A 22,856-nucleotide genomic window follows, 5' to 3' on the forward strand; every position below is an offset into this window, starting at 1 on the left:
GTGTAGTGTTACACAAAATTATTCTCATATAGCTGATTGATCTATAGGGAAACTACAGACTGAGCTGGATACTGCCTGGGTAAGTAGTTCATCTGGCACTCAGCCCACTCCCACATTCTTTCCATTGCTCGGAGATGTTGGTCGTATCATACAATGCACATCTGTATCTGGCCATGGAGAAATGGGACAGCATACATCTGGTTATAGCACAAATACAGGCTTAGTCATGTCACAGATGTGCATAAGCACTCAATACCTACCCACACATCACCAGACAACACAACACAAAGGTTGGACATTACTAAATTTGTTGATTATGATATTTTTGTGGGTTAACCCCAGTAGGCAGCTAAGCACCACAAGCTTCTCGCTCACTCACCCCTCAGCCCCCTGTGGGATGAGGGAAAAGTAAAGGAAGAGTACAGGCAAGAAAACTTGGGGGTCGAGATGAAACAAAAAAATGTTTAATAACTGAAGGATAAATGGAAGAAGAGAGAAAGGAAAGAAAACAAAACAAGTGAGGCAAAGGCGATCACTCTCCACCTCCCACAGGCAGACTGATGCTCAGCCAGTTCCCAAAAAAAGACAGCTAACCTCCCTAAACTCCCCTCTTTTCCCTTTTTATGGCTTAGCATGACGTTATATGGCATGGAATATCTCTTTCATTAGTTCAGGTCGTCTGCCTGGTTGCGTCCTCTCCCAACCTATTGCGCAGCCCCAAATCTTCATTGCGGTGGGTAGTGAGAAGAGAGAAGGCCTTGATGCTGTGCAAACACTGTTCAGCAATAGCTAGAACATTAGTGTGTTATCAGCATTGTTTTGGTCACAAATCTAAAACACAGCACCTTATGAGCTACTGTGAAGGAAGTTAACTCTATCCTAGCCAGGCCCAGTACAGTTGTTTAGCAGAATGACCTAGGAAGGATTTGAGACTTAAACTATAAAAAGCTATAGATAGAATCTGAATAACAATATATTTGTCAGGAAGGAAGAAGACAGTCTCTTATAGATATCCTTAGTGCTTTTGAACACATTTTTCACATTTTCTCGTGGTGGGGGAGATGATGAGTATTTCTAACTCAGACTGAGAAGGGAATCCACACATCAAAGATACTGAAGGGTACATATTTAAGCAGTGTGTCCCACTGAAGTTGCTCAAGACTTGAATGAATCGAAAAATAAGAATTTAGGTTTGTCTTGGACACAAATTTGTACTTAGGTCAGTAAGTGTTCTGTTTCTTTCCTTTTACTGCAGAAAACAGACTGCTTATACAGTTGTGTGCATTGCATAATGTTCAGCTTTCTCAACCAAAGTGTTTATTTTCTTGTGCAAGAGTCTTTTGGATGTTTTGCCTAAATGTCTTATGTTTCCACCTACTCCTGTCTAACATAATGCATTCCTTTTATAGAGAAATGAGATCTGAAAGATTATATTTGGCATTAGTCTCTAGTGAAACCAAAATTTTTGCTGGAATCTGCTGAAGAGTTTTGCAGGTTTACTAGCAGTGCTGTTTTGGGAATAGAGCAAAAAGGTTGCTGTTATTTTTGTTGACATGGAGTCTGTAGGGATGTAAGCAGTCTAGCATTCCTCATGTGAGCAGTTTTCTTTCCATAACAATGTCTGACTATTGCGTGAAAACCTTATTCTTTTCTCATCTCTGCTCACATGTCATTAGTGAACATGTGAGCAGTGGACACTTCAGGTCTTTATAATAGTGTCCACATGCTTCCAGCACATTTTTTATTGGATAATGTAGTGCTGGAATTTTCTCACATAGGAATGTTTACAGGAGTTAGGAGGAGTGACACTTTGTTCTCCCAGAGTTATCCATGCACTGTGGACACCAGTGGTGGTATCCTTTATTTGACATCTTCCCTCCTCATTATTGTGAGATTGTGGTACTTGTGCATGTGTGGAATAAGAGTAGTTTACAAGTAGACTTCTAACCATGCTGCAAAGAGTGCAATGATGGAGTTGTTATCTTTAAACCTCACTGCAGAGTATAATACGTGTGTGCACTTGCATATGTAATAACATTCTTTTATTTGCAACCAAAAATACTTTCAGTTAATTACAAATGTGAAGTGAGACAGTATTTCTGTTTCAGCAATTGTTAATATTAACTGCTGCTTTGGAAATGAGCTCAACTGTGCATTTTTATTTCCTTTTTAATAATGAATGTGTAGCTGTAAAACACTCTATCAGTACTAGATGTGTATTGACCAACAACCTCTTCATCACAGCAGAGGTAAAAGTGCATTTAATTACATCACAGAGACATAAAAATAACTTGTTTCAGGAAGTCATGGAGGTATTATGTGGGATGAGGCTTTGCAAACAGCAATATTCACATTCATGAGATGTTTGTTAATAGGAAAAAGAAAGATGAGTTGATGGATCTGATTCTTTGTCATCTTAAGTGGTCATTTACTCTTGCTTAAAACTGAATGCAAAAATGCAATTAAAACACAGTGTTCTGTTTCACTCCCATTTTGCAAGTGTATAAAATTGTATATCTGTATATACTATACACATACTAGACGCATACTATATAAAGTATGACATTCTGAAGAATCCAGCTTTTTATCTTCAAATATTTTAGCTTGCAAAATGTTATACTTGCCTCCATATGCTGAAAATTTGAGACGTACCTTTTAATTCCTTACCAGTCCTGTTCTAAAACTAACTGAAGATATCTTGATTATTTTCAGGAGCTAGTATCAATAGCAGTATGAGACAACACATAGGTTAAGTGTTCAATATGACTTTTTTTTTTCAAAATAAAATCTCTCACCTCAGAGATTAGGTGTCTGGTTTAAATGCATGTCAAATGAACATTCAGATGAAGATTAATGTTGTGATTAACACATTGTATTGGAATTTGAGAGTTGGAAGTTTCATTCCTAGGCAGTCATGTCTCTCTGTGTGGCTGATATCAGAAATTTATTAGGAAACCAGCTAGAAATACTTTACTCTCTGTGTAAAACAGGCTCAGTAATGCATCCTTTTCTTCACACAGTTTAGATTGGAGACTCTTTAGACCAGATGAACTCTCAAAGGGTGTGTTTCCAGTGCAGCTGAAAGTGTATTAGCTGAATGGATATATTTGCACTAAGTGTAATCTAGCCAGCTTTGTTAAATAACAATAAAAATAGTGTCAGGTGTTTCAGTAAATAGGACCCAGCTTGCCCTGGACCCTTTTGTGGCTAGGTTATGCTGGTGTACATTCTATATGTTCACTTCCACAATTACTGGAGTTAGCTAGATTAAAGAGTAGATCTGCTTTTCCTGTTCAAAAAATTTGTTTTATTTTGATCAGCTTTTGTTTTACTGCTTTACTAAATTCTGCAGTCAATCTTTAGATTTTCTTCTGATTCATTCTCCAGTAGAAGCAAGCTTTTTCCATCCTATGTCTTCCCTTGGCCCTCCCTGCCCCATAATACACGGATTCTTCCTTTACCCATGGAAGACCAGAAGGCACGCCTCTGTGGCCGCTTTGCTCAACAAAGCTGTTTAGCTGGGGAATACTAGTTGACAGTTAACCCAGAGTTCCCAAGAAGTGTGATTTCCTTGGTGCTTTAAGAAAAGCAAGAAATAAACATAATTAAAGCTTGCGTCAATACAGATTTGCACAGATTTCCCTAGGGCTGATTAGTGGTAGTACATAGCCCAGACCCCACATGTAGTTACCCTCATTCTCATCCTGAACCACCTCTAACAGAGAGCCCTTTTACTGCATGAATTACTCACTTCTGAAGTTCCATTCTCCTCTATGACACTTGGGCTGTAGGTGTTCAAAAGCCAAGTAATGCACTGAATATAAAACTTAGTTGATTGATTGAGTAGAGTTCTATATTATGGAAGGAAATATTCTGCAGTTTGAGGCTGTAGAGTTTTCATCTTCGAGACGGATTTAGACTCCTGTTACAGAAGTACACCTCTACCCCAAAGCTATGATATTTTGAAAACACAATTATTTTTCTGGAAGCTAACAGGTAAATTTGTTCATCAGATTTTGAGTTAAAATTTGGTGCCTGTAAGAAATGTAGCAACCCATAGAAGCAGATGAACGCAGGAGGGACAAGAAAAAGGGAAAAAATTGAATGAAGGGAAAGCAGAGGGAAGTTGGAACATGCAAAGCACCTATTAACCCAGTTTAACAGGACTGTGTATTTTGCTGTTATAAGAAAGCTTACTATAATGGTAAATCCGTCCTTAAATTATTTAGCCTATACAGTAGCTTCTTCATAATTTAAAGTTTTTAGACATGTCATAGAGCAAATGGGAATGGACACGGACCTGCTGTGTAATATAATTATAGTGATCTGTAATGATTTTTAGGAAAACCCAGTGGCTTTTGTTTAGTTTACATTATGGTGCTCACCACAGTGGATCCCATAGGACCATGAAAACAAGGAGGTGATAGAGCCAGTGCATGCTTGGGTGTATCCCTAGTATCTGTGCTGCATGCTCACCAAGGACTGATGTCAGCTGTGAGACAAGATCCCAGCATTCACCATGGCATACACCTCTGATGCAGTTCAGACTCAATGGGAATTACTAACTCTTTCTGTTCACAGGTAGCCTACAACTGCATGTGGTGAGCATATTCCAAACTTATTGAGTAATTCTGGTTAGTATTTCACAGAATCCCAGAATCACTGAGGTTGGAAAGGATCTCTGGAGATCATCTGGTCCAGTGCCCCTGCTTAAAGCAGGGTCAGCTAGAGCAGATTGCTCAGGACCTTATCTGGTTGTGTGTGAAAATCTTTGAGGATGGAGACTCCACAACCTCTCTGGGCAAACAATTCCAGTGTTCATCAAACCAACTTCAGAAGACTCCTGTAGGCCCATTTCTCAAGCCTTTTGTGGTCCCTGTAAGTGGTGGCACAACCATCTAGTATATTAACTACTCCTCTCAGTTTTGCGTCATCTAAAAAATTGCTGAGTATGCACTCCATCCCATCACCAGGTCATTAATGATGACGTTAAGCAGTACTGGCCCCACTATCAACCCTTGGGGTACTCCAATAGTGACTGACTTTGTGTTGCTGATCATAACCTTTTGAGACTGGCAGTTCAGCCAGTTTTCAGTCCACCTCATTGTCCCGTTGTCTAGTCCGGTCCCTGTATTCAAAGCAGGGTCAACTAGACAAATTGCCAAGGATGGAGACTCCACAGCCTCACCAAGCAAACAATTCCAGTGTTTGTCCACCCTCACAGTGGATTTTTTTTCTTTGGGATTTCCCGTGTTTCAGTTTGTGTCCACTGCCTCTTGTCCTGTCACTGGACAATATTGAGAAGTCTCTTGCTCTGTCTTATTTACTTCTGCTGTCAGGTATTTATACACATTGATAAGAACCCCCCTGAGCAAGCCTAAACAACCTCAGTTCTCTCAGCCTCTTCTCATATGACAGATGCTCCAATCCCTTAATCATCTCAGTGGCTCTTCAAGCACTTTGTATGATAAAATCGTCAACAGAAGGAGAAAATTATGTGGTAGAGTAGCAGTTACCTTTCATTCTTTATGGTCAATATTTTTCTGATTAATGTTACTGTATTCTGTGGCTTTAAGAAGAGATGCTTATCAAAGAAGTAGGGATCTTCATAATCTTTTGTCTATGCTAAATACATTACTTAGAGCATTCTTGTAAATGGTTAGAAGTTTATTATTCTTTGGGCACTAAGTACCATTTAAATTGGCTCCTGTTTACATCAGTGCCAGTGATTTGGACAATAACATTGAGAGGTCATGTTATAGTGAGGATGTTTGCTCTAAAATTAATAGCATTGACCTTGTTACTAAGGAAAAATTATGTTTCTGAAGATTTGGACAGCTGGTCCTAGACTCCAGACGAACTATGGAGCTACTTTTTCCTTCATCAAAAAAGTGACTGTATGTAATCTGTCTACAGCAAAACAGTATACTTTCCATTTCTCTTCTTTATAACAACCTTTTGTTACGTGTTTTTTTTAGCACCATGTTAATTGTACAAAAAAAATATAGTTTTCAGGAATATAATTCAGTCTCTCTGTACTAAAATTCATTAGTTTGTCCTTATTGAATGAGGGACACGAACATAAAATGGGATTATTAGGAAGCAGTTTCAGTACCTCACCTTGAGGGTTTTCAACTGTTCTTGCATTTTACACTATTCGACAATTTTTATTTTTTTATTTTTTTTAAAAATAAAGAGGGGTTGGGAATTGCTTCACTGGTACAAATGCGGAGACCAACAGATGCAATGAAGAAATTTGTACAATAGATTTAATATATATATCGGACAAAAGTGTAAATTGGCAGTCTGTGTTTGAAGATATCTCTTTTTGATGTACTTTGTAACAATGGTTTCTCTCATGATTTTGGTAAGTTGCTGCTTATTGGAACACATAGCCCTGAAATACATATTTTAGTTCCTGACTGATGGAGGTTGTGATGGCACCAGTGTTTCTGACAAGTTTAAAAGACACAAGGATAAAACACTAGACAGCATTCCAGATTTCTCAGCAGGAAAATGTAAATCTCCTTAATGTTATTCCTACTGAGCTGTGGCAACTAAGGTCTTGTATTTAAATGTGAATTATTAAATAGACAGCATGATGATGACAGGAGCAGGCTATGTGTTATATGTATCAAAAAGTTCTCATAAGCCAAATACCTTGTCAAAAATTCATACTCTCATCTTTGCATTTGTGATAAAGGGAAATAATTTTAAGAGTATTATGCCTTTTATTCTTAGAAGCCTACCAAGGATATTAGATTAGGGAATGGAGTAAGATTTGACATATAAATTGATAGGTGAAACCTTCTAGCTGTAAGCTGCTGGAACCTAAACTTATCACAGCGCTGAAGAAAATAGTCACATCTGAAAAAACTCAGCAAAGTATATACAGATTGTAGTAATGTATAAAGGTCAGATATTGTATGAGATCTTTAGCATAGTTTATAATTTACTTTAGAAAAATGTTCTTGAAATGAATTTAACAGGCAGCTCAGTTCATTACCAATTGTGAAAAATTTTGGAAGTTAAAAGGTTTTGGGTTTGGTGTTTTGTTTGGTTTTTTTTTTATGTGTTGATACTGTAAAATAAAAAAGGCGCAGCTGGCAACCTCAAGCTGAGGTATTATATCTGAGTTAAATCTGTTCTCTTAGAATCTCTTAGTGTTTGACGGTGTCTATAGGATTTGTAACTCTTGCAATACAGCTCAGAAATAGCAGCAAGGTATGAAACAATAGTAAAGAATGGTGCATGCTCTGTCTGATTTTGTACACCTTTATAAAATACAAGGAGGTGACTGTTATATATGTACACTGCAGCATGGACTTACATACTAAGTTTGATGCAAGTGAATAGTCACCCACTTTAATGAGCTGGACTGTAGACTTGCATGGACTATGGGCATGCATAGTGAAGCATGAATGGTAGTGTTTATAGCATCAGGGCCTAAATATGAAATATAGACATAGTTCACTTGCCATTTAAACATAGATACCCCTGTAGGAGAATGTAGTGAATTTAGCAAGAACGTGATTCTTGCTAAATGACAGCTTTTTGAAGAGGAAACGAAGATCGGTTTTTCTAAGTATTAAAGCAAGAATCTTAATGAAATCATCCAATCTGAGCATTTGTCAGACCTTTTCAGTAGGTGCCATTAGATACTAAAGGACTAAAACAGACATTATTTTGTTTTATTCAAACAACTGCATCTCTAGAAGGGCTTCGCCTGTACTAGTGTGCTTAAGAAATTATTTCTTAGACTTAAAAGCATGTAATCTCCTGAAGTATTACCTACGTTTCTTACTATCATTTTCTTCCTACAGAATTTTCTAGCAAACTAGTTCATGATCCTATTTAGTTGATGAGACTGGACAAGTTAGTAATGTGAGAATGAACTTCTGCAGACGGTACAGCTTTTTAAAAGAAGGATTCTGTATATTCTTTGTATTCTGGGAGGGACTTGGCCCTGCTCTGTCCAGAGCCTAAAAAGAGAGAGTCCAAACTGCTGTGGCCTACTCGCTAAAAGCCACGTGGTCTCATTAGCGCCGTGCTGAACCCAGACTTCCCAGCATTACAAAAAGGAAGCTCAAGATACAGAAATGGTAGACAGTCTCACAGCTCTTGGTTGATTTTGTGCTCAATCTGATTAAATGCACATCAACCCAGAATATGCTCTTTACATGCAAGCAGAGTCTGAAGGCCATGATTTTGTAATTGCAAAAACAAATCAAACTTTTTTTGCATACTTGAGAATTGTTTTATACATCTCTTCTTTAGAAAACTCAGTAATGATAAAGGTAGACATGGGCACCACTTATGCAAACTTTTCTGATTTACCGCAGTCATGGGACTAAAGTTGGGAAACCAGCACTGTCAACTTCCTAAGCTAATGTGACTGCAGAACTGGCATATGATGCCAAGTTATGGGCTGAGGAGTGATTGTTCACTTGAGAATAGCTTCTGGCTAGAATCCTGAGCTTGTCTCTCCCTAAAAGTGGTGTATTATTCAAATGAAGAATCAATTAGAAGTATCAGTTTTGCTTAATCTTTTTCCATTAGTATATTGGATAAAAATTATTAATATTTCAAGATAATGCTTTCAGTATAATGTTATTTGGAGTGACTCTCATTTGTTAATGTGAACTGTTACAAACATCTAAAATATGTAAAGAACTTCTGTTCTTGATTAGTCTTAGGGAAAGGTGGAGATAATGTCTTTTATCTAACGCAGTAGGCCAAATTCAGCTGTGACTATGGTCACATGACTGGATGGACTGGGTCACATGGAACATGTTGCTGCACAGATTTTGACTCTATATATATGCTGAATTGCTGTCAAAAAGATCATATGAGGATGTGAAGCTAAGGTTGGAGTATCTTGATCTGCCCCCTATTTTCTCTTAATTTGTCCAGAAAAAACATTCTCTATTTATTTTACAAGTTAAAAATGAAATTCACAAGTATCTATATTAGGTTTCCTCCAATGAAGCCTACTGTTTTAATTGGCAGACAAAGTGATGGTTCCCATGAATGAGTCTTCCCATGCAGTTCAAATGAAATGGAGTCCATAAAACATGGTGTCACTAAGTTAAAGGTTTTATTCTTGAGAGAGCTGAAAACAGAACTGCTGTTGAAAATCGGTGGAAGTAGGTTAGTTAACTCCCTAAGACACTGTGAATGTCATTAATTTGTCTTGTAAAAGATGAGGCAATTTGGTTGCTACTTTTCTATTTCCTTTCAAGCCTCTTTGCTGGTTCTGCCATCATAACGGGCATGAGTAGATTTTTTTCTTGAGGATTGCTTTTCCTGAGCTTATTGGAGTTTTAAATTTGTTTTGACTTAAGATCTAGTAGCAAGTCTCTTTTTTAATTTGCAGTGCAAGTTGATTGCATAATTGTGAAGCTGTTTGACATGTGTGATACAATTTGATTTGCATTCCTGCCAGTTTTCAACTGTAAGAAACAAAATATGTTAGTAACGATTTTAGCGGGAGTCATTGGAAGGTTCTTACAGTTTGTTTTCCATTTACCAGAGATTGAAAGATGATACTCTTATAAAACTATTTGAACACATCACATTATTGTTTAGCTGAGCTGTATATATTGATGTAAGTGGCTTCACTATTTTCAGGGGAAAAAAGAGTGGAAAAAAAAAATTTTTATGTATTATATATATAAAATGCAGTATAGAGTGGAAGGAGCAGTACAATGCTAACAGAAACAAGTTTTTTTTAAAAAAGTAATTGAATTATAGCAAATAGACATTAGAATGTCTTGTAGAAAAGCATAGACTTCATTGAGACCGATTAGAAAACTTGAAACCTAGAATTATGCTGGTATAGAGGTACTTTTCCCCTGGAAGGATACATACGTAGAGTTGGCAAAGTTTGCCCCATAACCAACAGATCCTGGAAGTCTATGGAGGAGACATAGTCTTGCCCATGCAGACAGCAGCTATATTCAGCCTGGCCTGTGCATGTTATACAACTGGAGTTTTTCTGATAATGTGGCTCTGATTGTCACGGATTGATTGATTTTTTCTTTTTTTTTTTTTTTTCTTTTTTTCCCCATGGTGAAATAGCAGGGAGACTTGAAATAGCATTAATTCCCAAGTAGATTTTCTTTGGAAAAGCCACAGAATAAGCAGGTGATACTGTTGTAGAGAGCAGAATAAAAGGAATCTGAACTGTCAGAAGCATATAATCAGATAGCAATACAGCTAAAGTAGTTAAGAAGTTTTTAGAGATTATACAATAACAGAAATGGCAACACAGGTATAATTTCCATGAGTTCAGAGAAAGTCTAACAAACTATGCAGTGGAAGCGAAATAACTGGCCAGAGACCAAAAAAGTAATTCTGAAGATGCAAGATCTTTGTGGTGCCTGGAGAACAACTGACTTAGAACCAAGGTGGGTTGTTTCAAATTATGCATCTTCTTTAAGCTGTTACCAAAATGTGTGACCATTACTTGCTCTAAGTACTTATACAGAATTGCTATAAATTTATATAAAACACAGGACTGTAAAAGACTACCTTGGTCATTCTCTGTGGTTCCCCACAATTGCAGGCAAGTGTGAAATACTGCCTTCTCCATTTCAGCCTACAGAACATACCACGAACCACAAACATTTTTTTCAATACCCTATAAAAAACTAAAAGCGATGTAGTACAGGAGACCAAAGTGCACAGAAACTACAGTGTGCCGTATGACAAAACCAGGAGAGGCTGAGGATACCGCCAGTATTTTAGTTGCCTACAGATCCTAACTCCACCGCAGATCATTGTTTTGAAACAAAGCACGCAGGCAAATAGAGGCACAGAAGCCCCTTGATTGCACATCTTGTATACTTCCTGCTGTTGCATCGCTCCCTGTGAGCAGTCTCTGATGGTTCAAAGGCAAACCCCTCTTCACCCTGTCACCAAAAATCAATTACATATGAAGAAAATAAAAAAAATTGTTGTGGCACAATGCAAGGCTCTATACCATAATGAAGATTTTTTGCCTTTGAAGCCAAAATAATGTCAATTAGGTCATTCTTGCATGAGAAATCAGCTTGGCTACATGGCATCTTATACTGTACCTTTACTGTGCTTAAAGAAACCCCACAAAACAGAAGGCAACAGCTGATCACAGTTTGCACAGTTGGACACTAAAGTAACTGGATAGAGAATTTGGTCACTAATATTTTAGAAGTTTGTCCCACTTTCTCTGGGAAGCTTCTGGAGATGTTTGTGTCTGACGCATACAGTCATGCCTATTAAAACTATTCTTCACAAGAAAAATACAAAATAGTGACAAAATAAGGCAACACAGGGAAAATACTTTTTAAAAATATACCCATTGCATTTAATTCTTAAATCTACAGCTGCTTTCAGCTGAATAGTTTGAGTTCTGCTGTGATAGATTGGTATTTTTAAATTTGCAATACCCCTGAAGACTGTAGCCATGGTTCTTAAATCTGTTACTCACACAGAGGTATATCAAGCTGGTCACAAGATCTTCCCTCTGTATGTTTAATGGTCAGATAATAATATGTTCAAAACCAGGTATTTTTTCACTTCAACCTCTGCATACAAGTGGCTAAAGTTAAATTGTCTCCTTCATGCTAGTGACGATTTCTATTTTATTTCACGGTTGTGATTTTTCTTTTTTTTCCCTTGTGGTGGCAAACTCCCTCTCCCACTGCTATGGCCTCGTTCCTTACTTGTTTTCTGTGTTTCTCCACAGCTGGGAAGAGACTGTGTGTGCTATGGCTGATCAGTATTTTAGTGTGCCAAGGAAACGTTTAATAAGACAGATCTGCTCATCTTTCCCTTGGTAGAGTCACTAATTTGATTCCCTCTTCTTTACTAGCAGCCAATTATTATAAAACCTGTAGGAACTTACTTTATGATTTCTCTTACTTTTTAAAATTTGCTTGAAATTAGTTCAACAAAGTTGGAACACTGTTACACAGTTTTACCTTACTCTTGAAATGTATCTTGAATGCATTTATCTTGTTTACTTATTTGTCAATGGCGAAATAATACAGATGTTAGCATTTTGCAACCTGCTTTGCTAATTTACTTTGGACTATGAAAGAAGAGTAAGCATAAAGAAAGAAATGCTATATATATCCCAGAAGTGCTATTACATGCTAATACACAGCATCTTATATGGAGCTCAGTAGGGATGAAGGAATGCCCTCACAGTAGAAAAGCAAAACCTCATTGCTGATCATTTTCATGAATAAGAGATGGGGAGAAGAATAGCCTAATTCCTATTGTTTCCTATCAAATCAAAGACAGTCTTCATACTCCATGGGAGGGAATGAAGATGAGGAGGTCAAACTTCTCAGTAGTGCCCTCTGACAGGACGAGAGGTAACAGGCACAAATTGAAACACATGAAATCCCATCTGATCACAAGAAAACATTTTTTTACTATGAGGGTGGTCAAAACTGGAACAGATTGCCCAGAGAGGTGGTGCAGTCCCCATCTGTGTAGATATTCAAAACCCAACTGGACACAGTCCTGGATAACCTGCTCTAGCTGACCCTGCTTGAGCAGAGGGGTTGGACTAGATGATCTCAGGACGTGTCTTCCAACCTAAGCAATTCTGTGAAGTTGTCAAGATTTTAAAAGTCATAAAATGGCATTTCCATCAGATGTCTAGAGACTCAGTATTCAGTGAAGGTGAATGCTGTGGCTTCCCTCTAAATATCATTCAGATTGCTCCACAATGTCTATTAAGAAAAGTAGGGATTTTTTCTCATTATTTTTCCAGTCCAGATGTGTCCCAGTAATTCTTCCATCTACAAAATACAAGTAACTCTTCGGGTAATGGGAGGGTAATTGGAGACTTGCCTAGAAACAGCCTCCAGTGTAGCTCTGTAGGGATGTGAGGTTGTATTCCTGTGGATCTACTTGCAGGATTAGAATTATTCACTCCTTTCCAATGTTACTGAGAACTTGGGTGTATGGACCAGTGTCTGTTTTCTCTCTGGAATTTACTTGAGAACTGACATCAAACATTGGTGTTTTTCAAAAGTGTTGGAGCTGCATTAATGAGTAAAATTAATGAAATCCTTGGAGTTCACAAGTTCTTATGGGTCCTGGCTGTTCCTTTAAAAAGATACATTTTATTCATATTAAATGTAAAGAATTACTGTGTTTCACATTAGGATGATCCAGTAGTTCTTCAGCGATTTCAATAAACTACTCCTCTACTTTGATGATGCTTAGAAAGCAGTCTGTATTTTCCATGTGTTAGGTGAGCTCATTTATTTAAAAAAGGACTTAGTTTAAAAAAAAAAAGTGAGTGCTGTGTTAGAAGACACTAAGAACTGCTGAGTACAAGTCAGTTGATAGGAAAGTCAGAAGTTTAAGAAACATGAAAAAATGAGAGCAGCTGTATTTTCATCACTGAGTTGAGGGCTATAATCACCCTCTCTGTAATACCACGTTTGCTGTCGCTAACATGTACATATTTACTCTGACTAGCTCAGTTTATTTTGTTTATTCTGTTTCTCTCATAACATGAAAATGACCGCCTTGTTCGATTCAAACACTGTTCCTCTGTTTCCTTTTAACTGCTATAAGTAGATTAAAATTCTCACATCACTTATATGGCCCTATATTTTTAAATAATCCTGTTGTGTGCAATGCTGGGAGTTAACTACCTTTGAAATTATAATTAATAAGTATTTATTAACATAATTTGCTTCCTCATGATATAAAGTAGAAGTATTTAAGGATCTTTGTTATACTTCTTTCCTCTGATAATGAAATGAGAGCTGCTTCTGCACTGCTGCTCATTTGTTCTTTTCATTGTGGTCTTGAAAGGTGCCAAATGCCACAACTTGAATGGCGTTCAGTGAGAGTTAAGGGCACTTAGCATCTCGTAAACGCAGCTTGGTAACTTACCATATTCCTGGTAATAGGGTGCATTTCTGTGAATAGGGGAGAAACAAGGAGATGCATTGAACCAGGGAGACAGCTTTCACTCGTGCTTAATCGTCCTCTGGCTGCTTGGTCCCGGGTAGAGGGAAGCACAGGTCTAACATCTATAACTGTTTACAGGATTTGGGCCTGACTTAGTCCAGTGGTTAAGTTTTTCCTCTTGAGGGATGGAAAAATGGGTTTAAGTTTCACCCTTCTTCGGGCAGAAGCTGAAGTTATTTTTAAGTAAATGGTGTTAAGGGCCGAAGCGGGGCGAGTGACGCGGGCTGCGCTGCGGCCGCTCCTGCGCTTACCTGTGCGCGGCAGCGCCGCCGCTCCCGCCTGCCTCCACCTCACCTCTACGGCCACCCGCCCCCGATCCCCTCCGCCCGCCCCGGTGCCCGGCGGCGGGGCCACTTAGGGGCTCCCGGCCGCTCCCGCGCCGGAGCGGCGCTGCGGGCCGTGGCGCAGCAGGGCTCGGCCGGGGAGCAGCGCCTGCGCGCCCGTCCCGCCCGCCCTGGGACCGGCCGCGGCAGCCTGCCGGGGAGGGGAGGAGGGAGGGCTCGAAGGGGGCGGGAGGCGCACGCCGTTCCCCTTTCTCTTTCGCTGGGCGGCCGCCCGCCCGAGGCCGCCGGGCTGCGCCAGGTACGGCGGGGGCCGGGGCGAGGGGCGCTGCAGGTGCCGGGGGGGGCGGGAAGCCAGGCCGCCGCCGCCGAGCTGCCCCGCCCGCCGCCCCCCTCCTGCCGGGGGATCCCGCGAGGCGGGGGCGGCGGGGAGAGCTCCTCCCCGCGGGGGCGCTCCGAGGCCTGCGGGCCGCGGCGCGTCCTCGGCGGGGGTGTGCCGGGCGGGCAGCGGGGCGGCCGCGGAGACCGCCGGGGGTGGCCCGCGGCCCCTGCACCTGTCAGCGCGGCGCCCGGCGGCGTGTCCCGCTGGCGGCCGGAGCCCGGCAGGGGCAGGGGCGCTGCCGCCGACCTCGGCTGCCGAGCGCCGGGCACGCAGCTGCTGTTATGTAAATAATAACCCGGGTGCGCCTGCCAAGTTCATGGCGACACTTGGCCTCCGGGCATCGTCACTGTGCTGCCAGGCTTACACACCTCTCTCTTTCCACGTGTGTTACAGGTAGGAAAATGACTCGCCTGGCACAGGAGCAGGAGTTACGAGCCACGTCCCTGTGAGATCTCCAGAATTAAGATCAAATGCCTGGAGAAGTCCAGTTGCACACAGCAGCGCCGCAGCTCCTGTGAACCGTGGGCATCGACACCTCTCAGACTTGCTCCTCTGGCCCCGAGCACTCTGCCAGCATTTCCTGCCCCACGAATGGCTGCTCAGAGGAAGCATTTGGTGAAAGATTTTAATCCTCATATCACCTGCTATATCTGTAAAGGCTATCTCATCAAGCCAACTACAGTAACGGAGTGCCTCCATACCTGTAAGCAGTACTTTGCAAAATACTCCCTCCTTCATAAGTGATGTTTCCTTCAAGTGTTATGTGTTTAATATGATCTCTGTGCTGGTTTTTGTTTCCTTCTGAAGTGTTGCATGAAATGCTATGCAGTTTCTGATGGGGTTTCCTAGATGCTGGTTTGCCATCTGGGTCATATTGAGGGCATGTCAACTCTGCTTAACACCTTGCAGAGTACAGGTACCTCTTTTCTTTCCCCCAAGCTGGTGGTGATTGTGCTGGCTCTAGCACCAAACATGTATCACTGTGGCCTGTCTGATCACAAGTAAGATCATTAAGTCGGGTGTGGTATTTTGATACTATAACTATGCTTTTGAAACTTAAGCCAATGTATCTGTTGGCAGTGTGCATGATGGATACACCAGTTTGGTCAGTATTGGCTCACATCTCTCTGTAATGTGATCCATGGCACAATGCATAGAAACACTTGAAAGTTGGCAAAATATTTATTTAGGGAGTAGATCTCTTTGAATGAAACTGACTCAGGAAAAAATATTCAGGTTGTCTTATGCTCCTAATACTTCTAAAACATTGGTGTGTATGAATTATATTAAATATATGAATGGTCCTATCAAACTCAGTTGTCTTACTGCCACAAGCTAAATTACTTGCATACTTGTTTTTTTTACATTTATTCCTGAATAGAAGATAGTTTGCTTGGACCTTCACGAGAATTTGGTATCTTTCCAAGTAAAATCTGAGTTCTTCTAAGAGAAGAGTACGGGGTACTATATGTTTTCTGGTAGATTTCCCATTTTTAAACCTTTAATAAATATCAGTTAAAAGCCTTGTCTTGGCATTTTGTGCCATTTCTGCATGGTGGTGTTCTTGCAGTTATTGTCTTCGCTGTTGGTTTTTACATTATGGTGTTATGTCCCTAGTACATCAAGCATGTAGAGAATTGAAACATATCATTCCTATATGTTGTTCATAGTACAAAGATAATATTGTTTACCATTATAATGTTATTTTTAGTTTAGTTTTTGAGAAAAAATAATCTTGAACTGACTTTCCAAGTCTAACCTCAGCTAAGGATTATATTGTGTTTTGTTGTATTATTGTTGCGGTTTGGGTTACTTGGTAAAGGATTTTAAGTTCAGGAGGAGAGAAGTTAAACAAAGTGTCCGTATAAGAAGTGGAAATAAAACAGGAGGGAGAGAGGTATATTAGCTATTATTAAATTATCTTTCTCTTCTAAGAAAATGGAAAAATTCCAGCATTAGTTGATTGTTTTATGGGTGAAGTTTAATGAACAGTAGTAACTTTTAAAAGGTTGGGGTGAGGGGGAAAAAGTTGCATCAAAAATCAGCTCAGACTTAGAAAAAAAATTGTTTTTATTATAGTGTCTTTCTGTTTAGGTAATTTATTTGTTTATTTACTTTCGCTCCCATTACAAAACAATAATGGCAGAAGGAGCATTTTTTTTTCTCAGCAGCATCTGTTTCTTTTGTTCATTTGTAGATGGTGAGCTCTTCACTGAGACAGCTCTGTTACTGCCTAGTCCCCAGATTAGCACACATAAATTTTCCTGAGCTTCCATATAGTTGCACAGGTCTCCTCACAGAAAAGCTGCCACGTGTTTGGGTCATTAAGTAGAACTACAGGAAAGAAGGTGTGTTTCTTTAAAGAAGAGTTTAGTTGCCAAAATATGAAGCTTACAATGGTGGAAAGGAAAACAAAAAACTTCAAGTGGTGATATGGAAGCCTGATGTCTATAGAGGAAAAGGTGAATTCAGGAAGATATTCCGATAAATTATTTTACCCTTTGGCTTTTAGAAGATATTTAAACTTTTTTTTTTGAAGTGGAGGTATGGTTCTTCAGTCATATCCAAATAGATACTGCAAAATACAACAAATTTAACTTTGATATTTGTCTTGTACTACTAATCGCCATAATTTAAGTGTTGCACAATCAAAATCTGCAGATATTAACGGTTTAGGAAGCAGCATAAATTCGTTAGATACTGGGAGTGCAATGTATTACTTTGGACAAGATGAAAAGCATGTATTGACATAGATGTTCTCCAGTGATCACAGACGAACTGATGTGATCAGTAGTAACCAAATCAGTTAGCGGTTAATTCACATCTTCTGTGTTTGCTGAAAAATGTTAAGTAGTAAAGTTCTGCTCTGAGAAATGTGTGCCTTCTTAATAAGAGATGTTTCTGATGGGTTTTTTGGAAATGTTGGACAGACAGCCCCACCATTTACTGGGAAGAATAAGTGCAACTTGGGCATCAGCAGTACAAACTTTCCTATCTCTTTTGGGAAGGTAGTGCTTATATTACTGCAAATTAATTAATTATTCTGCAAATTCAGTACTTCATTTCTTCTTTGCTACTTACAAGAGAATGGTTTTGTCTTATGGACTGAGACCTTTTTTCTAGTCTGTTACACAGTTGTCAAGGATGTTTAAGAAATACTGGTTGAAGCAGTATGTGAGATAAAGAGTATGTCCCATTATCTGTCTTCTGAGTCATTCCGTCGTTTAGTACAGTGTGCGCTTACAAAACTTGGAAAGTAAACTTTCCTCAGGAGCATTCTTTGGTGTCCTAAAAAATATCAGACTGTTTACACAATCATAGAAAAGTTGGTTGGAAGGGACATCTGGATGTTGTCTAGGCCAGCTTCATTCATGAGGCAGGTTAGTTGCCAACGCTATTACCAGGTCAAGCCATGGCTCCGTATAGTTGAGTTGTGAATCTCCAAGCATGGAGTCTCCATGGCTCTGTCAATAACCATTTCCAGTGCTACGCTGTTTACTTAGTGAAGTTTTTCTGAATGTCGTACAAAACAACAACGTGTGACCATTGCTCCTTGTTATACTATTTGCCACTACCAAGAAGAGCTGGGCTCTTGTCACTCCTGTAACTGCTATTCAAATGGTATAGGCTGTAATTAGATCACTTATTAGCCTCAACCATGGTTCGCTTTTGGTGAATCAATATTGCCTGTTCCTGATTACGTTTTTGTCCATCACGTAATTGGAAATTGATTCCAAGGGACGTGATGTGATCTCCCATCTTTCTTAAAGGTGAGCATAACACACTACCCTTTTCCAGTCATCGGGCACCTCCCATAATCACCGTGATTATGGTCAAAAGCTTTCATCTTAGTGAATCCTACCTGGCCTGTAGCTTTGAATACATCCAGCTTTTCTCAGTAGTCCCTAGCCTGCTTTTCCCTAGCTGCTGGTCATCCCTCTCCTTCCCAAATCATGCTGGTATGCATGGAGATCGGGGATCAGGCTCTGCCTGTGAAGACCAAGGCAAAAAAGACATTGAGGACTTCAAACCTTTCTATATAATCTATGCCTAAGTTGTTTCCCGCATTCGTTAACAGACCCACATTTTGTCTGAACTTCCTTCAGCTACTAGCCTACTTGCAGAATCTTATGTCCCTCATCAGTTTTAGTTATGGCTAGGCTTTGGCCTTCCTAATTTTGTACCTAAATGCCAGAGCAATGATTTTATATCCTTTTGTTTCTCATTCTTATTTCCACTTCTAATGTGCTCTCTTTTTGCATATTCGTTAGGAAGCTTCTGCACCAAGCAGTTCTTGTGCACTAATCAGTTCTGACGAAATTCCCTGTACAATGTGCTGGTTAGCTCTTGAGGTCTAATTTTCTTTAAAAATCCCAGCCAGCTCTCCTAAGTTCCTTTCTTTCTAATGATAGCCTCCTTGGGAAAACTGACTAGCAGTTGCTTAAACAAGCTAAAGTCCCATCTCCTGAAGTTCAGAATCCTAACTCTGCTGTTTAACTTTGTAGCCTTCCTCAGGATCCTGAGCTCTATCATCTTGTGGTCACTGCAAGGCAAGTGGCCATCTACGTCCGTATTCATCACCAGTTTTTCCCTGTTTGTGAACAGCAGATCAAGTGGTCCATTACTCCTAGTTGGTGTCTCTAGGATTTGCCTTAAGAAATTGTCAACTAATACAGTCTAGGAACTTTCAGAAATTCCCTCCCATGCAGGAAAATGACCAGAGATGTAATTTTCAATATCAAACCAATAATCTTGCAACCGAGTGTTTTTCAGATATGTTTTTCAGCATAAAAACTTATGTTCTCGCCAGGAGATTGTGAAAGAACTTCACTGCAGCAAAACTTTCCATCCTCAGAAAAGCAAGCTGAGCTGCTTTCATGATCCTTCTCTTGCAGAAGCTTCAGTCAATGGTGTGTAGCAGATCTTAAAGGTTAGCAGATCTGTCTTATTTTGGAATAAAAGATTTCAGCCCAAAAAATTCTGTCTTTATCACCGTGTACTGTGGTGATCTGTACTGAAATCATTTCTCCCTTTTAATAGAAGGGAATCCAGAGTGACTGTGTCTGGTAATTGTAACCAACCATGGAGTAGTCTCACATGTATAGTTTTTGAGAAGGGTGGTTAAGTATATTAAAGTTTTCTGTCCTGTTTTTACGCAGACTCTTTCCCTAAAAGTGGGTGCTTTTAAAGCAGGTTTAAAGTAGCTAATTAAATACATCCTTAAACATGCCAAATGTCTTGTTACATCTCTGTGCCATCACTGAGATGGGTTTGATGTTCCACTAGCTGTGTGTATCCTGTGCCCCTCCTTTGCTCACTGGATCAGTGTGATTAACTTTGAGAGAGGAGATCCTTGGAAGAATTCAAAGGATGAGTTCTGACAAAGAATTTGTCCCACAATTAACTGATTAAACTGTCTTTTGTAGAATATTTTGCTTACAAAATGCAATATGAAGTTTTATTTAGGTATCTTGTTAATCAGCATTTAAAATATAAGCTAGGAAGGGTCTTCTCATTGAAAAGTATGTGTGTAGATATGCATAAGATATGTACTTTTTTTGTTTGCATAAGATGACATACAGCACAGTTCTGACACTTATATCTGTATTTTTCAGCTGATTACAAAGATCTGAAAGAGTGTGTGAAACAGGTATCTCTGTATTGGAAAATGTAGCATTGTGCAGTATGTTACGGTTTCCAGCCAATTAGCATATGACACACAAATACTTCTATCAGCTGTAGTAAATCAACTTCTGTGAGTTTAACTTTTATTGTGGCTCATCCGAAGTGTCATAGTACAACCATGAAATTCACGTCCTCATTTCACTGGCATGTGTAGCACATACCTCAGAATTCTGCAAACTGTGTACATTTTGGTTAAGCTGTTTTCTTTTGCCTGTTTGCTGTCACACCATGACCTACAGTAAAGCAAGTGAAACCATGTCATTTTGTTAATCTGTACTGTAAATGTTAAAGGGTTTTGGATTTGTTTTTTTTTTTTTCCCCCCCTATGGTGGTGAATTAAACATATCTGTAATTTAATTGTGTTTAAAGATTCCCTTTTTCCCTACCTTTTTCACCCAATACTTAAGACTTCATCACATTCTCTGAAACTTCAAAGTGACAGGCTTTGAAAAATGTTCAAGTGTTTTATATTAAGAATAACAGAGGATGATTATACCTATCATATCTGAAAATACTGGTTGATGATCCTACTCCTACTAGGAGTATCACATATCAGTTCATTATTCTTGAGTGCTGGAATTTATGTGTATTTTTGACTCTACATTGCTATTGGTAAATCACACCTAGTTTTGACAAGCAAATCCTCATAGCACCATAGCTTTACACGAGAAAAAGTAAAAGTTGTTTTAGATTACTGCAGTATTGATTTACAATTTCAAGGTTTTTTTTCATGGTATAAGATGACCTCATGATTTCAGCTGGCAGCACAAAGACTTGATCCAGACCTGTATGTTTGTTGGGGTAGGGAATACATCCATATAGGACTGGCTTAAGATTCTTGGTTCCTTATGATGTTTTGTCTGTATATATTCTACTCAAAGACTTCTCTTATACTGGAGATTAAGCCCTTCATTAATCATTAGTTTCTTTCTTGGACCACGCATGGCTTACAAGGGTGCTGTCTTCTCTCAAAAAAAAAAGGTATAAAGAGAGCACATAAATACATTCAGACTGAGAATTCAGTTCCTTTCCATAGATTGGTTTATATTATAAGTATTTCTCCAAATTTCAGTAGTGTGGATTTTAGCAGGCTTCATGTTTAGCAGTGTTAAGTATTTGGGAGGTTTTGAGGGGTCAATCATTAGTTATCTATCCTGTGGCATAGAGTTCTTCTCAGCAGTAATAATTTCAGATTTCTTGTAGGTGTAAATGAAAGCCATAGCTCAGCTAGGTCCAGTTTGTCTTTGGTTTGGAAAACAAACAAAAAGCCTAGCAAAACCAAGTTTAAAATATCTTTACAAGACAAATAAATGAGTCCTTTTCAAAGCAGTCAAATCGGTGTCATCTCATCACAGACTTTGAGAACTTCTCTGATGTGAATGGAGCAGAGATCCCAAGAGCAAGTGAAGGGAATTAATTTGTCCACAGAATTTCAGACACAGCTTTCTTAAAACACAGGGAAATGTTTTATGAAGGAGGCTAGTACCAATTGGTTCAAGAAAAAAAAGAAACCACTCTGGTATTGATATGAAGCCACTGGTAATCTTTTTGAAGAATTTTTGTGCTAATTCTCTTAGAGTCTCTGTTGCTAAAAATTTCCCAAATAAACCAAGGTTAGGGGTTAGGCTTATCAGTTCCACAATTAATATTGACCAATACCGATCATGCTTATACCACTTTTTTCAAAATTTTTTATTCTTTATCAATCATTTAAAATTGGTGTCAGGTTACAAAAACTGACTGCATGGAGATCCTGCTGTTTCTACCAAACAGGAGGCTTACCAAAAAAAAAAATTAAAGACCAACCCCTTCTTTTATTATAGGAGTTAGCAGAAGAGGAACTCCATCTCACTTGCAATTCTCCATTGAAAAGGAGTTATCCATAAGCTCAGTTTCTGTAAAGTCAAGTCAGAAAAGGTCTAGACTAAACCAAACCCTTATGTTATTTATCTGAACGACTTTCAGCTGAATTTCTGTATGGCCACTATTTACAACTGTGTTAGACTTCACAATTTTATCATCGTACTAGCTTCTCAGCCTTTTTTTCCCCACACTCTTTAAATTGAGATTCTCCAACTAATGGAATTTCTGAGATAGCAGATGATTCTTAACCTTATGGTTCTCATCAGTATTGTCATCACCTGCTACTCATCTGTACGCTTTCTCCTGACAGAGGTAATCATCTCCATCTTCAGCAAAGTATAGATACCAGGATTATGAAATAGCAGGTGCTGCAGTTGAAGAGCTCAATTGACAGTAGCACATTTCACAGATTCTTTGAGGAGGTTGGGCAGAATATGGTTATTTTCATTCTCATTGATGTCATCCAAGAGGTGCTTATTCTAGGACTCTTGTATCAGACTTTTACTACATATGACATCAGATTTAATAGGTGAATCCTGTTTAGTCCTTTTGTTTACTTCATGCAGACCTAGTATCTCTTCATTTAATTGCTTTGATGCTCTCTACTTCAATAATACAGAAGAATCGTGCCCCAAAAATGTCCTGATTTTTTTTTGATAAAT

At 39.1% G+C, this 22,856-nt stretch overlaps 1 protein-coding gene across 3 annotated transcripts in view; it reads left to right on the top strand.

The window, feature by feature from the left end:
• PCGF5 (polycomb group ring finger 5) overlaps positions 1–22,856 on the top strand; it is a 71,392-nt gene that overhangs the window by 17,634 nt on the left and 30,902 nt on the right. For 2 of the 3 annotated variants that reach the window (XM_068397954.1, XM_068397956.1), the window contains exon 3: positions 15,040–15,349. In XM_068397954.1, coding sequence (XP_068254055.1) covers positions 15,238–15,349 — 112 coding nt within the window. In that variant the 5' untranslated portion in view covers positions 15,040–15,237. Of the gene's footprint in view, positions 1–14,488; positions 14,566–15,039; positions 15,350–22,856 lie in introns of those variants that run through there. The other variant, XM_068397955.1, reaches the window with a different exon arrangement.

Source organism: Nyctibius grandis, chromosome 4 (assembly GCF_013368605.1).
Source record: "Nyctibius grandis isolate bNycGra1 chromosome 4, bNycGra1.pri, whole genome shotgun sequence".
Classification (NCBI taxonomy): domain Eukaryota; kingdom Metazoa; phylum Chordata; class Aves; order Nyctibiiformes; family Nyctibiidae; genus Nyctibius; species Nyctibius grandis.